Below are 19,620 nucleotides of genomic sequence, written 5' to 3' on the forward strand. Positions count from 1 at the left end.
AGAGAGCTGCGGTCATCCAGGATCGCGGAATGCTTCGTTACCGGATCAATGGTAATTCATGATCCCAGCTGCATGTTGATCACAGGACAAGCATCAAAACCAGTCTTTACCTTTGTCGATATCTATGGGCATTAACCACATCTGACACTGTCGTTGACACTCGGTTTTGGTAACTTCCGAGAATCGCTTCGTGATAGATCAGCATCGCCACTTGCGGTGGTCCATGGGGAAAGGAATCTGCAATCGAGGCTCATCCGCACAGCCACTTTTAGATCGCGAGAAATGGCTTTATAGTTTTGACGTAGGACATGTGCGGTTCAGTATGATCTCTGCATATATAAGACTGCGTGCCAACGAGGAAGGGTATCAGAAGAGCTGCTAGCTATTCGATTTTGAGTTGTGGTGTTCACAATGGGATCCAGAGGAAGAGTTAGTGGGGTTTTGTTCAGCGTTTTCGTGTCGCTGAGCTGCTGCGCTGTGGTGTTGCCGGTCGGCGGAGGACTTCTTCGAGATGTGAATCTTGCTTCGGCCAGTGTTAGTGAAGCGTATTCGCACAAGGACAGTGCGACCACGCTGTATTCTGCCGACAACTACTTGAAATGCACATCCGACCACCACATCACGCCGAGATCCACTAACGAGGTCAAGGAGCTAATCCAGCTCCATGCTTCTGGCGATCAGCCGGTGAAAATCCGCGCCACTCGTCGCGGGTTCCATAGCTCTGCCGGATTCGTCTGCTCGGGGAGTCGAGGCAGCTCCAAGAAGCAACATGCAGAGACCGATACATCGTCTGGAAAGGAGACTGACAGCAGAGCAACATCGTTCACTGTGCTGCTTCACCTCATGAACCGCGTCGTGGCGGTCGATGTCGAGAGGTATAGGCTGACAGTGGAGGCGGGGATGACGCTCCTCGAGCTCGTGAATGCAGCTGAAGCTCATGATATGTCGGTACCTGCGGGGGCTCTTTCACTTTACTCCAATCTGACTGTTGGGGGAATAGTAATGGCCTCGGCGCATGGCTCTGGTTTCAGGGTTGCCGGCAGCTTAGGCGACCTGGTGGTAAGGATTAAGTGGGTGAACGCGAAAGGGGAGGTAATTGTGAGTGATTTGCAGACAGAGAATGGAGTAAAGGAGGTGAGAGCTCTGGTAGGAGGATTGGGTTTGTTAGGGATCGCAACAGAGATCACTTTGCAGCTGCAACCCAACTCTCGAACCATTGTCGAGGTTCGAAAAGGTTTGAAGGATACGAACATGGTGGCAGACGTTAAGAATATTCTAGAGCGTGAAACTCCTCACGTAATCTTGTTCTGGAGGCCCGATTTTGGAACCTACAAAGCGGTGATGTGGACGCAGCTGACTGATGAGAACCGAGACGCGACAACATTGCCCAGGGAGTACCCTGACGGAAAAATTGGGTACTATATTGAGATGGAAGATGCCGTCGCAAACGCTGTGAACAAGCTTCTGACCAAGTGGGAGGGAGACGAAGCGGAGGAGTTGGCTTCTGCCGACGAGCTGAATGCAGGTTAGTCATGAACCATGGCAGTCGCCGATCCATGTAGCTACTGATTTGTGTCCACCTTTGTGCTCTTGCACATTATGGCTGCTAACACGTGGTGGGTTTTGACAGATGTATGTAATTTATCTACGGTTCTTCACGACGTTCCGATGTTCCTCGACGCCGATGGGACCCCTATCGAACACGGAATCATTCCAACCAAATATGCTATGGTGGCCGACGACTGCGCCCCAAAGTGCTCCTTCCATGTACACCACATGGGCATGTTCACTGAAGACACAGAGTTTACGATCAAGATGTCACAGCTGGACGAGTGGATCGAGGATGTGAAAAGAGTTGTTAAAGAAGAGGTCGCAGAAGCTGAAGCTCGCCTAAGCAAGCGATACGGCAACGGCAAAGTTAGGTGGTGCATGCCTCCAGGATACTTCTGGTTACGATTTGGGCAAGCCAACAAGAATCTGTTATCAACAGCTGCCGGCTCCGAAGATGTCGTCCACGTCCAATGGAGTCACTTGCATTCCGCTTCGATCCCTAACAAGCTTTGCAAGCAGTCCAGGGTCGCTGAAACGCTGGAGCAGCTCACTCTGTGCAAATACAAAGGACGACCTCACTGGGGGAAGAACCATGAGAGGATCTTCACTCACCCTCATTGCAAAGTGAGGGATAACTATCCAGCCACGAATATCGCAGAAATGCAGGAGATGCAGAATCTGCACGACCCGAAGAGAGTCTTCGAGCCTGAGCTTTTCCAAAATATTTTGCAGAAAACAGGTCCGGAGTACTCCGAGCTGTGTACTCCACATTTCTGGTGCTACTGCAAAGACGACGTCCATTGCCCCGCAGGACATCAGTGTCTGGCTTCTTCCAGCTTCCCAGAGTACAAGACCTGCAAATTGGCAACGTCCGACTCCCAGTATGCAGTTCTTTGATGATCCCGATTTGGAAAGAAATAATTGTCCATTTGCAGATAAAGCAAATACTTCTTAATGAAACCTGTCTCGATAGAATAAGAGATGTACATTTCGCTCGCAGACAGGGTCACGTCTTGAATATTATCACATGTTGTACGGGATCAGAGGAAGGAAATAAATCTTGATGTAACAAGCTTTAAAACCCTATTAGCGATGATCCCTCAATGCGAGTGTGATTCATGTGTGTTGTTTGCCTTGGCTCCCCCTTCACTGGAGGCCACCGCGTAGGGCAGCCCATGGTGCCAGCGATCGCTAAATGTCCCTACACGAACTGTTTGTGAAACTATCTAATGAGCTGAAAGCGATCCAGCACTTAACAACCGCTAATCATTAACCATTGGCAGTCATCGTCAGCGGCTCCTTGATAATATTAAAAGTCAGTGTGCAAAAGATATGTTCTAAACCGTAGAGATTTTTCTTGAAAGTGTACATCTATATCGCTCGGCATGTGCAATGAGCTGTGTACAAATTTGGGGTGTGCTTTGTATCTCGGACTCTTTCATTCTTTTCGTGATTAATTTGTGAGATGGTTGAATACTTTCCAGTACCTCACATGACTGGTGTCCTCTAAATTTTTCTCAGAGTACTATGTGTGCAGATTAACTGAACCCACACCAAACAGGTAGGAAGAAATCGACTCTACCGCACAACAGAAGATAGTTTGTTGTACATGCTTATTTAAACCAAGAATTCAAGAAGGGCCAAATTATTTTTAAAGTGCCTACTTATTTTGAGCACTGAGAATATTGAGCCCAAAAGGCCCAAGCCAAGACACTTGGGTTCAAATGTGTACATCAAGTGTGATCATTGAAAGCTACCATGGGGCACGCAATCATGCCCAAATTCGGTCCTAGCAGCAAAATTCTCAAATACATACACAAGGTTTCTACCCAGTTTGCTGTCCAGTGAGGTCGGGGGCAGCGGGCAGAAGCAAAACCCTTTGCCCAATTGTCACCCTGTGGGTGAGAATTCACTGACATCATCCATTCATTCATCCAGGATGATGGAATTAAGGGGTCGTTCTGCTAAAGCCACACAGAGCTTCAAAATCTATTTCAACCTTGACACCTAAAGATAATAATTATTATCTTTCAGTGCATCATAATACACAATTTTCCTCGTAGTAATAATGGAGCTAACGTCACATTTTGATTCCTTATATCCTGAACGGGAAATGTAGCAACTTAACTTGTTTTTACACAGCCCTAATTTGGTCATTAATTAATGAAAAGAAGGTAACTCCAATACAGATGCTAAAACTACAAATCGCAGTGCAGACATGTGATGTTGGACAGTTTATGTTTCCTCTTAGGTTATCGCTAGAATGAAATTAAATTCACTAGATTAAGAGGGGCTCCAGCAGGAGAGATAGGTGCCATGACAGAAAAGCCAGGGGGTTGATATGATTTACCAAAAGTGTGTTGATACGAAATTGAAAATGTAGGGGTCAGGTCAGCTGATGCACTGTTGAGGGATGTGCTCAAACAAAGCTTTCACTGTAACCAGTCCAGCACTCTATTTTGAATTCTAACGCCGACTGCGCTGGGGTACTCTTAACCTTTCGAGACTGCGTGAAACAAGCCGCGATTGTATTTCGTAAAAAACTCAGGGCTAGGTCCAGGATTGCTGGGAACCACTTCTGCTAACGCCATGTCGAAATGATGAGCCTCCACTTGCACTGCATTCAAGTCCTCCTGTAGGATGGTTCATTACAAGCTGAGTGCATTTTCAAATTCAGATACCAATTACTAATTCATCCCCACTTGTGACCAGCAATTCAGTAAACTATCGAAAATACACCATTCAACTAAAAGTTCGCCTAAAATACGTAACAATGCGCTAACTACGTAAAAAGTGTGCCACGGTGAAGTGTACAACCTCCAAGGCTGCCATAGCAGCTACTCGACAAACAGCACTAATATCAGCACCAGTGTAGGAAGGTGTCCGAGCAGCCAAAGTTCCAAGATTTACAAGAGGTGAATATGGTGTATTTCTTAGTTGAATCTTGAATATCTCCTCCCTGGAAGCTTCATCGGGCGGCCCTACATATAGCTGCCGATCAAAACGACCTGCTCCAGATAATAAAACCATGAGATAACTGCTGAAAGTAGATAAATCGTAAGATTATCTTGCGCACAACAATAGCCTCTTCTATGGCAGAAAAGATGAATAGATGGGGATGACTGTCTCGGAATATGTGAGACGATTTTGACACATCGAAATTCCTTCTCTTAGAAAGCACCTGCTTCAAACACAGAAACCCACAAAGGAGTTTCCAAAATGACTACTTTACACCAATAGTTTAGTTTCCGATGCCACAGTCCAACGTTAAGACTTGAGGTTACCTGGCCGAAGAAGGGCTGGATCAATAATATCAGGTCGGTTGGTAGCTGCTATCACAGTCACTCCTGTACTTCGTTTCAAACCTACATCCAAACGCACCTGAATCGTTCATTTCTACCAATTTAAGTGCACAAACCAGAAATTCCAAATATGACCTGTCACTGCCCTGTTGTCCTAATGCTCAATATTAAGATCAGCGACAATATTCATTCAGAAGCCTATTTTTTGATCCACTCAAATGTAAATTCAGGTAAATGAGGATACCATCCATTTCGGTGAGAAGTTGGCTCATCACACGATCTCCAACTGAGAGACCACCAGTGTCGCCACTGCTCCGCGCAACAGCAAGCGCATCAATTTCATCAAAAAAAACAATGGAGGGAGCAGCTGTCCTAGCTCGAGCGAACAGAGATTGCACTGCCTTTTCCGACTCTCCAACCCACTTGCTGAAAAGCTCTGGACCCTTAACAGCTATGAAATTAAGTCCTGCTTCTGAGGCGCATGCCCTTGCTAGAAGAGTCTTACTGCATCCTGGTGGACCGTATAGAAGTACTCCTCGAATAGGTCGAGCTCCAATAGTGGTAAGCCTGTCTCCATGCTTTTGTGGCCATATAACAGCTTCTTGTAATTGCTGCTTCACATCTTCCATTCCACCAATATCAGCCCACCTCGACTTTGGGATCTCAAGCATCACCTGTTCTCGGAATCGATCAAATAGAAGTTAGTATGAATATATATATATATATATATATATATATATCAACGTGATGTTGTTTCATTCATCAACTTAAGGTATGTGGTAAAATAAGATGATTTAGCACATGAATCATATACTAGAAGGATGCAATCAAACTGAAGCTATATCAGCGACCGAGCATCTCACTCCTTCAACAGTCTTCTCCCAAATTTGATATTCGCAGCACCCACAATGTTAGGTGAAGCTCAATCGAAGAACTTACCAAGTATTAGCTATGTGAGTTCAACTTACATGAAGATATTCACTGTTCATTTATGGTTCTTGGAATTGAATATTTTATCGTCAGAATCTAACAAAACAGGCATTCATGCTACGAAGGTTTGAACGATACTTAAAAAGCCAATAATCAGGAGATATTCAATGTAGCAGAGAGGAAATTAAGAAAGCATAATAAAAGGGAAATGAACTTGGCGTATAAAAATAACGGCTTGAGGTGAGTGTCAACTCACTTCTCGCATTGCACTGGGTCGCACTCTTGTCTTAGCGGCTTCGAAGTCATCTAAGTCGACAGTTAATCCAGCCTCTCTGATTCCACAAAAGCCCTCAGATATCTGAGGCATCTCTGAGTTCAGTTGTACACTTTCAAGAGCAGTACACAAGCTACCCACACTCGTTGCAGATGCATCGATTTTTTCCGACGAAACTTCAGCGTTCCCGTTATTATGTGCGAAATTAATGACATTGTGAGACTGAGATTTGGTCGGTGACGCAAAAGTCGACGAGGAGGAAACTTTGGGTTTAAGTTGTATAGAGCGACGAAGGGCAGAAAGAGCTGCTTCATGACATAGAGAAGATAAGTCTGCACCAACAAAACCATGCGTACCAGCCGCCAGTTCTAAAATTTCTGAATCTTGTAGACTGTGCCTCATCTTGGAAAGAAGAGACCTAAGTATCTCGTGCCTGCCTTTAGACGTAGGTACACCTGCACGAGAGCACAACTTCGTCAGCGGACATACTGTGTAACTAGCTACAGACTTACAAGTATGTAGAAGGAACCCTGAAGCATGTGAATTGCTGATAGTTGGCATAGCTATGCAAATGTACATGGAGAGAAACTATGACATCCCAAGCTACACTCGCTCTGCAAATCAGACTAAAAAGGTAAGTACTGGCGGCTTAAGACACACTGAGGAAAGAATGGCAGGCTGAGGATGATAATCACCTATTTCAATTTCTTTATCGAATCGGCCAGGACGCCGCAAGGCAGGGTCAAGGGTATCAGGTCGATTGGTAGCAGCAATGACAAGTACACGTTTGTTACCACCCTCATCCATCAATTTCAGCAAGGCACCCACCATGCGTTGGGCCAATTCTTCACTTCCTTCTTTCCTTGCAGGTGCAATAGCATCCACTTCATCTATGACAACCTACAAACATGAAATTATAGTATTAGAATTTTGTTTTAAAAGAGGACAAAGAACGAAACAACAACGACGACAATGACAGCAACAAGAGCTTTCTAAAAATTACAAAGTTGCAGAGAGTAATCCATGGTGAGATAATATAGATATGAGAGTACCACAGAGGGAGCAGCCTCTTCCGCAGCAGTAAACACTGCTCTCAACGCTTCCTCACTTTCACCGTAAAATTGACTGACAACATCTGGACCATTGATGGCAAACAATGGTACTCCCGCTTCACAAGCCGCTGCTCTTGCTAATGTACTCTTGCCCGTTCCTGGAGGGCCATATAATAGTATTCCTCGGTGTGGAGGCAACCCATACCTAACAAAAAATATCAAAAAAAATATAACTCAAATTGAAGAGCCTCATAGATACTCGACGTAAGCAAATCAAGAGGACCTTAAAGTAGAGTGATCCAGCCATACCCTAAACCAACTTGAAATACAACGCAGAGGTTGCGTCACAGAAAAACTACAACAGTTCTTACAGATTGCAGGAATCCCTTCAGAGATAACAAAACAAAGACTAATGAGGGATCCATAAAGAGAAGACAGCGAATGACAGAAACTCGAAGTCAAGTTGAGATTCATGTGCTGTAGTGTTATCGAAGATAACACGATGCAAATAAAAGAAAATATTTGAAAAACTGCGCCCACAAAATGTCACAACAGCTATGTAATTCTGAGATCCACCTACAAGCTTTTCAATTTATGTATTTACAAAACTTAAATGAGAGGCATAATAGATGCAAGAAAATTATACGCACCCAGCAAGAAGTTCTGGCTGAAGCAATGAGAACCGAACAATCTGCTTGATTCCTTCAATCTCCTGTTCAAGTCCCCCGAGGCTTGTGTAATGAACTTCCTCCGAAACCTTTCCCGCGGGCTTGTCACCTTCCACCAAGGGCTGTATTTGTTGCCCTTCTGATTGTGGTGTAGACTTTGCACCTGGAGGTCCAATGAGTGTGATCTTTGTCTTATGGGTCACCTTATAGTCAAAAAATACATGTTGAAGCAGAGATAAGTAAATAAAGGACATTTTAAAATAATAATAATATTAAACAAGTGATAAACAAGTAAAGATATCCAATGTCAGCAGCTGTACGGACATAGAAGTGAACGAGACATCGCAGATGTCAAGTCAAACACACCTTGTAAATAGGAAGAGAAGACAATGAAAATGGTCCAACACCGGAGTCTTCCAAGATAGTCGAATCAGAGGGTGTCTCGATTCGAACAACCACGAAAAAGCAGTCACATCCACATACAGGCAAACTTAAAAGACTTCCTCGCATTAGATATCGACCACACAACCACCTCTCTGCAAAAAGTTCTATCAGCGACATACCGTTGCTTCTGTCGCATTCAAAAAAAGATCGAACTGCAGCAATGTTACCCATATTTGAAGTGAAACATTTTGAATCTTCTTGATTGCTAAAACTAGGACTACTTTCAAGTCTCCTGGAATCCCCCTTACTAACTGGAGAAGGAGAAGGTGAGTTTTTGAATTGATCTCTATCTTGGAAAGGTGATGGTGATGCACCAGTGCAAATCCTGGGCTTCCGCTTATTAGAGCTTGTAGGAGTTTTGAACACTGGACTAGGTGGGGGCAATGGCGTAGATGGCAAGATACTGTTCTCTAGCGGGGGACACCATTGGAGTGCCAAATGAGTACACTCACTAATTTCAGCACTTAATCTATGAATACTTGTGTTGTCGCCTTTACTTGTGTTCTGACCCACTGAGATAGGATTCAAGAAGATAGATGATCCTTGACGAGGATTGCCTAAGCTTGTTGCCACATGCTTAGAAAGCCGAACTCCAAAACGTACCAACTGCAACACAAATGCATGAAAATCCTAATGAAGTTACGGAAATCGAAACAAAACTGTTTGGGACAAACACCTAAAATATTGAATATAACTGTCGAAAACAGAGTGTTAGTGAGGATTTAGCACCTTGCGAGAGGGCCACACTTCTGCAACAGCAAAAACATTACCCGCAGAATTGGACTTCAACGTGCTTGGTACCTCAACGCTGAAGTATGAGCTGCTAAGGTTTATTAGAGAAGCGAGAGCCTTCACATCCAAGGACCCATCCGAATCCAACTCTCGTAACGATACCTGTTGCCCACGCCACACGTTCACAATCGTCGTCAGCAATCATGGGAAATCCCTTGCAAATTTTTTACGCAGTGACAGAGTGCACAAAAGTAAACTACTTACGGCGACCAGGCATCCAGTTGTAATTCGTGCTGACACCATAGCCTCCTCCGACATCCATAATCGAGCACTGGAGCTGCTCTCAACGTCGGAAGCTGCTACTGTGCATATCTGCGACTGCAGCGACCCTCCAACAATAGCTCCCTTCACCTCCTTCATAGTTGTGGGCAAATGGTGAAATACAACACACTCTCAAAGACCTGTCTTCTACTCTATCAAACCAATTCTCACACCCTCATCTACGATAAACCCCTAAAACCTGGTCCCTTACCGCTTTATATAATTGGGACCTAAATTGGTGCCAATGGTTCATCCGTCGGATTGTGTTGCAGTCCACTCACACAGAACACAAAACTACTCGATCACAAAAGCAAAAAAATTCAACACCTTAAACCCTAAACCCTTGCCGCTTCGGATAATTGGGACCTGTATTGGTGCCAGGGGGTTCATCCGTCGGATTGCATTGCACTCACACCAAACATACACGGAGAAAATTAAACTAAACCAAAAACCCTGGTCCTTTCCTGCTTTGGATAATTGGGATCTAAACTACTGCCAGCAGATCTTCCGTCGGATTGTATTGCACTTACACAGAACACAACCCAAAAAAACCCAAATTCAGCAGAGCTCCATTTCGTAGTAGGAGCTACGCAAAATTCACAAGAGCCGCGAAATGGTTCGATTTCTGAACCGAATTCTTCACAAAAACGTCACCGAAGTCCAAAATTCAACCAGGAAGGCGAAGCACGAGCACAGACCAGCAGGGGAGTGGAAGGAAGTGAAGCCTCGTCGCTCCACCGACACTTCAAAACTCTCATTCTGGATGGATGGATGGATAGATGGACAGAACGTGTGTATGTGTTAGTATTATTCATCCATTCTTTGTTCCCACTGCGATGGTTACTTCCTTCAGTTGGCGTTATTGTTATTCATTTCATCAAGAAATTATATTGTCATGTGTTTCAATCATGTGTTATTTTAACAAATGAACGTAAATGAAACGTACATTGTAGTATGAGAATTGATAATAAATGCATTGCGGTAATTTAAGGTGGACACCCCTTTTAGTGAGTGGACACTCATTTTATTAGATGGACACCCCTTTTACTACTAAGCACGGCTTTCTACTCGTTAACGATTTAGTAACAATTTATGTATCATCATAAGATTCAATACTATCGTTGGTGTATCAATTTGAAAAAATCACATTGCAATCCCAACAACCAAAAAAATTATCACACAAATTATTGTAAGTCACACCAAAAACTAAAAGAAAGAAGAAAAATACTACAAAGGAAGATTAAGAGTCTACCTTGACTAAGTAAAAGTAAAACCTTTGTATATATATGTATATATATATACACACATATATAATAGCCATTTGAAACAGAGAAAAGTTAAGATGACTCTCAAAAAGAAAATTCAGCAATGTTATAAAGACACAGAATCAACAACAATAAGTCTGCACGAAAAAGAACACAGTGGACCCACACAGTTCGAAATTGGAACAATGCAATTAGAATTGTGTAACCAAGGTCCTAACTTTACCAAACCCTATTTCAATCAAATCTATGCAAAATGTCCCAATCAGTAGGGGCAGCCCAAGGAGGCTACCACATACTTTATGATAGTTCTATTCAATAGATAAAACTCTTTATTATCTATTCTTCTCATTGAAGTTTAATTTATAATAAGTTGATGCAATTTCGTAATAGTTATAAATTCCAGTAAGGATAATTGAACAAAGTATTCTTGAACAAAGTATTCTGTAGTAACAACCATATCTATCTATATATATTTATATATATTAGCAGAAACCGCAGTGGAAACCCGTGCTGTTGTGCACAAAAAAGCTATTAAAGATAGTAAATTAGAGGGTTTTCTACTGGTTAACAATTTCTTTGATTTTGACCAACAAAGAAAAATAAAAAGGCTTCTTTATCTTAAACCTAATCTTCCTTATGTTTATTATTATTATTATATAGGAATCTAGCAAGTGTTTTAAAAAATCTAGTGGGCGGGGAGGAGGAAGTTGCGTGGAGGTGGGATGACGGTGCCGAGCATATACGTTTGTTTGTGCTATTTCGCTTCTTTCCTTCCATTCACTCTCAGTCCCCGAGATTGTGTTTTGTTTTGCTTCGCTGCCAAGCTTCTTCTACTTCGCTAGCCAAGTGATGTTGTTTGCACTGCCCGAGGTTGTCCCGTATGCGACGCCAGGCTCGGCGTGTAGTTGGGGAGACGCGGAAGCAAGGGGCGGGAGTACCTGTCTGTATGAGAATTGATGATTAGATTTCCCGTAACCCCTTCGGCTTCTCGTTGCCTCACCTGTGCTGGCGGTACGCCTTCCTGGTTGGATTTTGGACTTCGGTGACGTCTGTGTAAAGGAATCGGTTCAGAAATCGAGCCATCTCACTGTTCCGGTGAATTTTTGCGAAGCTCCCAGCGTGCAATTCAGCTGTTTTGACTCGAATTTTCTTGGGTTGTGTTCGGGGTGAGTGGAATGCGATTCTTTCTTCTGCTTACTCGAGTTGAAGTTATGCGCAGTAGACTTTTATTTATTTATTTATTTATTTATTTATTTTGTTTTGTTTAGAGACGATTGAGTGGAATGAATTGGCGGAGGTTTTGGGGAGGTGGCTGATGCATGTGTTTTGATAGGTGGTTTATGATGTTTTCCAGAGATTCCATTTTCGTCCCTTTATATTTGCTCTCGTAGGTACTAGGTTTCGAGGCGCTTTGTTCAGGTTAATGAGATCAGAAGTAATCTGATAGTATTGAACAACACGTAATTCTAACCACGTTCGGATTAAAGTAGGGTTGCAACCTTGGTTTTTAAAGCTTCCAGCTCAGATATCTTCACTCTTCATTCAGTTTGTGTTCAATTTAATATTATATCAATTTTTGGTTCGTGTTCTGACATGGCTTAATTTCGGCTGAAAAAGACGTAGTGCCTGTCACGATGGAGCTCACGGGTGCACATCGTATTTTGTGCATTAGCATTATCATTGTCTTTATTAGCTCGACTGGGGTAGGAGCCGTGACTTTGGAGTTGTCCACGACATTACTCAAATCTTCCGGCGACCCTGTAATCGTATCCTGGAATGAACTTGAGTCTCCAAATGCGTTTGATTGGTTGGGAATTTACTCGCCACCGGAGTCTGCCGACAACCATTACATAGGCTACATACTTTTGTCTTCTGTTAGTGGTTGGGAGACCGGCAAAGGCTCCCATATGCTTCCTGCAGGTAAATCTGCTCAAGTGAATTTGTTATTTCATATGCACCTGTTAGTATTCGTACTTGGTTTGTGTGGCTGCCCCTGGAGGCCTGACGTCATCTGTTATTTTCTTGTGGAGTAGTGAACATGCGAGCTCCATATCAGTTCCGTCTGTTTCGAGGTTACCCACCCAGCGAAGATACTCCTTTGGACGAAGACTCAATACCGATACCGAGCATAACGACACGTCTGGCTGTTACCGAACTTGTGGAGTTCTCAAACTACAACGAACTGACTCAAGTGCGGCTCTCCTTGACCTCAAATCCGACGGAGATGAATGTCATGTACGTGACCAAACAGCCTCTGAAGACTTATGTCAGGTATGGCAAAGAGAGCGACAATTTGGTTGTTACTGCCATTGCATCTACCAAGACGTATGAGCAGAAGGATATGTGCCATGCACCAGCTAATACTTCGCTTGGCTGGCGAGACCCGGGGTTCACGCATTTGGCGAAAATGACCAAACTCGAACCAGGCGCTAGATATTTCTATCAGGTAGGCCATTCTTCTCTCTAATATTCATTTCGCTCCAGTATACCTGCACAATAAGATGGTCAGTTTTTGAGAACTCAAATGTCATCGAGGTTTTATTGAGCATTGTGCAGGTAGGAGCCGAGGAAACTGGGTGGAGCAAGACGTTCAACTTCGTGGCTGCTCATGTGGATGGGACTGAAACTGATGCACTCCTCTTCGGTGACATGGGCACATATGTTCCATACAGGACATTCAATTGGGTGCAGTACGAAAGCGTCAACACCATGAAATGGTTGCAACGTGATATTGAGCTGCTGGGTAATCGGCCAACTCTTGTCTCCCACATCGGTGATATTAGTTACGCACGAGGTTACTCCTGGCTTTGGGACAACTTCTTCCACCAAATTGAGCCTGTTGCGGCTAGAGTTCCATGGCATGTTTGCATTGGGAACCACGAGTACGACTTTCCTACGCAGCCTTTCAAGCCAGAGTGGGCACCGTATGGAAAAGACAGCGGTGGAGAATGTGGAGTGCCTTACAGCATGCGATTTGTAATGCCAGGGAAATCTTCTGAACCTGTGAGGAGTGACATCTCAGGCATCCCGGATACGAAAAACCTCTACTATTCTTTAAACTTCGGTGTGGTTCATTTTGTGTGGATCTCCACCGAGACAGATTTTACTCCAGGCAGTGACCAGTACAAGTGGATCGCTGAAGACCTGAAGAACACGGATCGTCAGAAGACGCCGTTCATTGTGTTTCAAGGACACAGGCCCATGTACTCGTCTGACAACAAAGCCATGAGGTTGATCATCACGGCGAAACTGATAGAGTATCTCGAGCCCTTGTTGGTGGAACACAAGGTCAGTCTCGCACTTTGGGGTCATGTTCACAAGTACGAGCGCACATGCCCACTGCAAAATAGGACTTGCATGGATGCAGAGAACGGGGTTTACCCTGTGCACATGGTGATTGGAATGGGTGGCCAGGACTGGCAACCTATTGACCAGCCCCGTCCCGACCGTCCCTTGGCACCTATCTATCCACAGCCGGTGTGGTCGATGTACCGCAGCTTTGAATTCGGATACATCAGGATTCATGCCACCAAAAGCTTGATGAAGGTGTCTTATGTTGGCAACCACGACGGGTTAATCCATGATGTGGTTGAATTCACCTCCCCAGTTGCAACAACTGTGATGAATCAGAATGGTGTTCTGGACCTTCACATGGTGCGTCTTGAAGCTGAAGCATCTCCAGTGTCTCGAGTATACACTTCAACCTTTTCTGGTTTCGTGGCTGGTAATCAAGTCTATGGCTTGTTCACTGTGGTCCTTGCTTTTGTTCTCGGTGCTGCTGTAACAGGACTTGCTGCATTGGTATATATACGCAGTGGTAGAGATTTTAGGGTGGATGATTACGAGGCTTCTCCACAAATTAAATGAGAATGACTGGATTTCAGATTTGGGTACTATAGCAATCTATATGTGCTGTCGTACCGGAAGGGTCTGGAATCTGATTGGAATTAAGTGTTTTGTGCTGTCTTCTGTACATACGACCTTACCATGAAATTAATTTGAAGCCTTTCCATGTATTTGCTTCGCAATGATCCTTGTGTACTCACTCCAACACTCGAATGTGGATCAGAGGCTGGTTATGTTCATTTGGTGAGTACTTGAATTATTTAGGTGTGAAATAGTTAATCAGGTCTGAATTAGGGTTTGAGATTTATTTTTATTTTTATTTAATTTTTAATCTTATTGTGTGTATTACATGTTGATCTAAAACTATTGTTCTGTATCTTATTAAAATCTACATTGTTAAAGAATGTACATATATAAGAGGGTGTATTTTCAATGTTCTTTATATACATATGAGTATGGTTTGTTTTCAACTTAAAGATAATTTTTGTAGATAAAGAAATAAAACAATTTAAAAATAAATAAAACAATTTAAAAACAAATAAAATCAAAAGTGACTTATTAATTTTAATGTTATTAGAATTTATATATATATATATATATATATATATATATATAAATTGAAATTAGTGATGTTAACATGAACTTATTTAGTAATTAATGTCAATTATTGCTAAATAAAACATAAGGTACTTTTATGCAAGTATAGATATTCTATATAATTATATATAAATTATTGGAATATTTTATCCTTTGTGGATAGAATTCATCTAAGCAATCCATCTATCAAGATTAAAACTCTCTTAATTGGCTTAACTAACTGCATAGTATGATTATATTAACATCCTAGTACAAACTTCTATAATCATTTTATTTATTTTAATATCTCTTCATATTGCAATATCACTTCTATATATGTGTTATACATGTGTCATAATAAAATTATAACATATTATAACACATATTTTTATTATTTTATACATGCATCAATATATAACCTATTGTAACATAAATATTATCAATTATAAAATTATAATACAAGCCACACCATGATGTAATTTTTATGATATTCCATAGTTATTTATAGGAATAAAGAGAAGGAATTACTAATTATTTTCATATTTAATATAATCTTTGTTAAATTTTATTTTTTAATAATATATTTTTTATTTTTTGGCCAAAGTTTTATATTTATAAATACCATTTTGTAATTTAATACATGCATATAATATATATTTTAAAATCCTAATGATGATTTTTCTTGAAAGTCTATTTAATTATTGTAAAATTTAACTTTTATAATTAATTAAACTTCTTATCAATAAAAAAAAATCAAATGACTATATTATATAGTGATTTTTTTAAATAAGATTTGTTAGCTTAGTTTAAATTTTAATACTAAAATTTAATATTTTTTGTTCTACTTAGTTATTTTTATTTTTAATACAATGTTATTTTCATAACTAAATATTAATTTATATAAAAAATAATAAAAAAGATTAATATAATTTATAAAATATTTATCTATTTAATATATAAATTAAAAAATTATATATATTTATTAATCTTAATTTTTAAAATATATTTTAATAAATCAATATTGTTACATTTGTTCCTTTTAAATAAGTTCTTGGCACATAAATATTGTGGTTAGATTTTTTCTATGTCTAAGTAATTCTTTCTATTACTTAATTATTTTATTTTAAGTTCTTCTATTAATTTAGTAATAACATGTGAAGGACATGAATCTCAAAGAAAGAAAACTAAATACACTCTTGTGTCACTCAAAAAGATTAGAATGTCATTCAAAGATGATAATATATTGAACTAGAATGGCTACTGCCAAAGACAAGAAAACTAGAAAGTCTTCATACAAGATTAAGGACTAGAAAGGCACTAATAAGAGTGAAGAAGGCTTCACTCTTGCCTCCATATATACTATTTAATTAGGAATTACATAACAATATTTTATAGGATCTCTAATATGTATTGACTTTGCAAGATGCGTATCTTAACTTATTAGGCAAGTTTTCTAAATGTGCACCACATAATTAACTTATTCCACAAGCTACCAATACATGTGACATGTGGTTAACTTATTGACCAAGTTTCTAACCTATCAACAAACTATAAATACATGTAAAGTCAAAACCGTATCTATAAAGCTTCTAGAAAGCTTTCTAGAAGATATTATGAAATTAATCTACTTTTGCTACTTCTTTTATATATATACTATACAAGAGACCAAAGAAGAAGTTGAATAAAAGAGTTTTAATAAGAAAGCTAATAAGAACTTGATTAAATTACATAAGTACAAGATCAATACCAAGAAAGGTGATCTAATACTCGAAAAGATGTATTGTTGAAACTAAGAATCTCCTCAGCATCAATTCTAATATATATTAGGTATTATGAAGCTTCTCAAGAAGTTTTCATATTACTTGAAGATGAAGCAAACTTATGAAGCTCCTTAAGAAGTTTCTATGTTGCTTGAAGATGAAGCAATCTTAGGAAGCTTCTTAAGAAATTTCCATGTTGCTTGAAGATGAAGTAACTTTAAGAAGCTTCTCAAACAACTTCCTTATTCTTTTTAGAACTTTTTAGAACTTGCTAGAATATTTTAAGAACCTTTTAAAATCTAAAAATCTTTTAGAAATCTTTTATAATCTTTTATAACCTCCTAAAAACTCCTATATCTTTTGTGATGCATTAACTAGGTTTTCTACTAGTTCCTACATACATTCATTGATATCATAGCTATGCTAGTGAATAAAATATTCCAACTTATTTCTTCATTGTTGAAAATTAAGGATCTTTTCCACCTCATATTCTACATGATTATCTATTTCAATGCATAGCAATAATAGTTATATTTTTCTTAGAATAGTTGATTTTGAATAAGGCTTTAAAAAAATATATATAAAAGAATGGATGTACATTTATAAATGTGGATAGTTCTAATTAATAAGCCATTGAATTGATTTATTTTTGAATATAAAATGGCCCTAACCTTTGATAGTCCAACTTATTGCAAGGCTGATTGATCTTGATATTTTTTCAAAAAAACCATATTTTATTTTTAACTTAAAAAATAACAAATTCTTTTTTAAATTCATTTGAAGATGCTTTATAAGAATCTTTAGCTACTTGTAAATAGAACTTTAAAGTTATTTGGAGTTGTGACAAATATTTTGCAAGATCTTCAACTATTAGATTTTTATCTTTTGATGTATCTAATAAATTAAGATTTTTATAGTAACCATAATTGGAATAAAATGATATTTACTAAGTCAAAGCATGAAAAATATTATTAGAAATAAATTTTGCTAAAGATAAATATAAGGTGTAATTATCTTACTAATAGTTGATGGTACATTATAAATATTATTTAAAATTTTGATTGGCTTGTTTTGTTTGACCATTTGTTTGAAGTTGAAAGATAGATGAAAGTTTAATATCTACCTATAATATTCCAAACCTTTGATATAAATTGAGGTTCTCAATAAAAAAAAATGATGTCATCAGATAGGCCATGATGTTGATATATATTATCTAGAAAGAGCCTTGAAATTTTTCCTTCTATTCATCTCATTCTTTAATTTATATCAAATTGTATGCTCAAAAGAGATCTATTTTAGTATAGATCTTAGCTTCACCAAGTTGTTCCAAAAGCCTTGATATCAATGATAATAGATAATGATTCTTCACAATTATTTTCTTGAGGTTGCAATAATCAACACTCATTTGCAAAGATCCATCTTTTTTCTTCATAAAAAGTATTGGTGCACCTTTTAGAGATTTGGAATGCCAAATAAAGTTTTTTATAAGATTTTTGTTGATGTAATCTTTTAATGTTGAAAGCTTGTTCTATAATGGATTGTAGTTTGGACAAAATGGTGTCACATACATATACATTTATCTCAATAGTTACTTATATGATTAGATAGAAGTAAGTAAATATAGATTAATTTCATAAAGTCTTCTAGGGTAGCTTCTTTGAAGCTTCATAGATGTGGTTTTGACTTTAGATGTATTTATAGGATTGAAACTTGGCCAATAAGTTAACTACAGGTTGTTAGCTTGTGGGACAAGTTAACTCTGTGTAATAGCTTATGGAACAAGCTAAATTGTGGCGCATACATAGATAACTTGCCTTACAAGTTAAGACATGTGGCTAGCAAAGTCAACATACTTTGGAGGTCCTATAAGATATCTCCTCATAGCTCCTAGTTAAGAATATATATGGAGGCAAGAGTGAAGCCTTCTTTACTCATGTCAATGCCTTTTTAGTCCTTAGTCTTGTTTCAATACTTTCTAATCTTCTTTTTTTTGGCAATAGCTATTTTAGTTTAATATTATATCATCTTTGAGTGACCTTTTAGCTCCTTTCAATGATACATGAATGTATTAAGGATTTTCTTTCATTGAGATTCATGTCCTTGACAAATGGTGTTTGAGCCCCTTCTTGAAGATTGATGGCACAATCATATAGTCAATGCTCTAGAAATATATCAACATTCTTTTTTTCAAAGATAACTTGAAACTTCTTGTACTTCTCTCACATAGCTACTAGCAAGCTTGTTTCTTTATGACCTTGACTTGCATAAATAAAAAATGGCATTTCCTTCTTATTTATCTTCACAAAATCCTTTGCTCCTAGAAATAACGGTTTTGTTGTTGATGATTTTTTGATAGGTTTTGCCTAAAGAGATTCTATAGAAAATTTAATCTTATGGTACTTCCAATCTTTAGATGGATTATATCTTTATAACCACAAAAGCCCTAAAAAAATAGGATTGTGTGGAATTTTAATAATATTGAATACTATTTTGCTACTATGGCCTTCAAATGATATTTTTAGTAGTATGGTTTTATGAATCACATTGCTCAAAGATAAAAGTCAACCATCTATTACTTCTACATGTATAAATTTTTATTTTTTTTATTAAAAGAATTTTATGAAGTTTGAAAATTTCTTAATCTAAAAAACAAGTAAATGCTCTTAAATCTAATAAGGAATTTTTTTGAAGTTTTTGTGAGTCAAAGAATAAAGGTATAATAATACAACAAGCAAGTTGGATAAAGAAAGAAAAACCTTAATAAATTTGAGGTGTTGAAATGTCTAGCCACACAATCCATATTGTGGTTATACCTCTTCATTTTCTTAAATAATTGCACTTCTAGTCCTCATTCTATATTGTTTCTAAAATTTGTGACCTTCTTCACTATAATATAAGC

At 39.0% G+C, this 19,620-nt stretch overlaps 3 protein-coding genes across 3 annotated transcripts; 2 read left to right on the forward strand and 1 right to left on the reverse strand.

Annotated features, from left to right (window-relative positions):
• Positions 1-377: 377 nt before the first annotated feature.
• Positions 378-2,637, forward strand: LOC112283902 (putative L-gulonolactone oxidase 4). Its single transcript, XM_024523247.3, has 2 exons — positions 378-1,525; positions 1,631-2,637. The coding sequence occupies exons 1-2, from the start codon at positions 412-414 to the stop codon at positions 2,446-2,448; spliced, it is 1,932 nt and encodes a 643-aa protein (XP_024379015.1). The 5' UTR covers positions 378-411; the 3' UTR covers positions 2,449-2,637.
• A 1,231-nt stretch (positions 2,638-3,868) lies between these two features.
• On the reverse strand, positions 3,869-9,982 carry LOC112283901 (calmodulin-interacting protein 111). The gene is made up of 11 exons (XM_024523245.3): positions 9,218-9,982; positions 8,951-9,115; positions 8,144-8,827; positions 7,760-7,980; positions 7,110-7,314; positions 6,753-6,957; positions 6,040-6,512; positions 5,098-5,527; positions 4,836-4,916; positions 4,369-4,559; positions 3,869-4,184 (listed from the first exon to the last, which is right to left on the reverse strand). The coding sequence occupies exons 1-11, from the start codon at positions 9,371-9,373 to the stop codon at positions 4,044-4,046; spliced, it is 2,952 nt and encodes a 983-aa protein (XP_024379013.1). The 5' UTR covers positions 9,374-9,982; the 3' UTR covers positions 3,869-4,043.
• Positions 9,983-11,320: 1,338 nt separating this feature from the next.
• On the forward strand, positions 11,321-14,555 carry LOC112283819 (putative inactive purple acid phosphatase 2). The gene is made up of 4 exons (XM_024523039.3): positions 11,321-11,705; positions 12,157-12,459; positions 12,573-12,985; positions 13,096-14,555. Exons 2-4 carry the CDS (start codon positions 12,174-12,176, stop codon positions 14,404-14,406), a joined length of 2,010 nt encoding a protein of 669 aa, XP_024378807.1. The 5' UTR covers positions 11,321-11,705; positions 12,157-12,173; the 3' UTR covers positions 14,407-14,555.
• The last annotated feature ends 5,065 nt before the right edge of the window (positions 14,556-19,620 follow it).

Source organism: Physcomitrium patens, chromosome 6, assembly GCF_059467195.1.
Source record: "Physcomitrium patens ecotype Gransden chromosome 6, ASM5946719v1, whole genome shotgun sequence".
NCBI classification, from domain to species: domain Eukaryota; kingdom Viridiplantae; phylum Streptophyta; class Bryopsida; order Funariales; family Funariaceae; genus Physcomitrium; species Physcomitrium patens.

What these genes read in the sequence shown, in the direction of transcription:
- LOC112283902 (XM_024523247.3), top strand. Translation starts at nt 412, where the DNA reads ATGGGATCCAGAGGAAGAGTTAGTGGGGTTTTGTTCAGCGTTTTCGTG. An exon ending in TGCCGACGAGCTGAATGCAG is followed by an intron (nt 1,526 to 1,630) that starts GTTAGTCATGAA and finishes GGGTTTTGACAG; the next exon opens with ATGTATGTAATTTATCTACG.
- LOC112283901 (XM_024523245.3), bottom strand. Translation starts at nt 9,373, where the DNA reads ATGAAGGAGGTGAAGGGAGCTATTGTTGGAGGGTCGCTGCAGTCGCAG. An exon ending in CTTCTCTTCCTATTTACAAG is followed by an intron (nt 7,981 to 8,143) that starts GTGTGTTTGACT and finishes TTTGACTATAAG; the next exon opens with GTGACCCATAAGACAAAGAT. An exon ending in GACCCAGTGCAATGCGAGAA is followed by an intron (nt 5,528 to 6,039) that starts GTGAGTTGACAC and finishes TTCCGAGAACAG; the next exon opens with GTGATGCTTGAGATCCCAAA.
- LOC112283819 (XM_024523039.3), top strand. Translation starts at nt 12,174, where the DNA reads ATGGAGCTCACGGGTGCACATCGTATTTTGTGCATTAGCATTATCATT. An exon ending in CTCCCATATGCTTCCTGCAG is followed by an intron (nt 12,460 to 12,572) that starts GTAAATCTGCTC and finishes CTTGTGGAGTAG; the next exon opens with TGAACATGCGAGCTCCATAT. An exon ending in GCGCTAGATATTTCTATCAG is followed by an intron (nt 12,986 to 13,095) that starts GTAGGCCATTCT and finishes AGCATTGTGCAG; the next exon opens with GTAGGAGCCGAGGAAACTGG.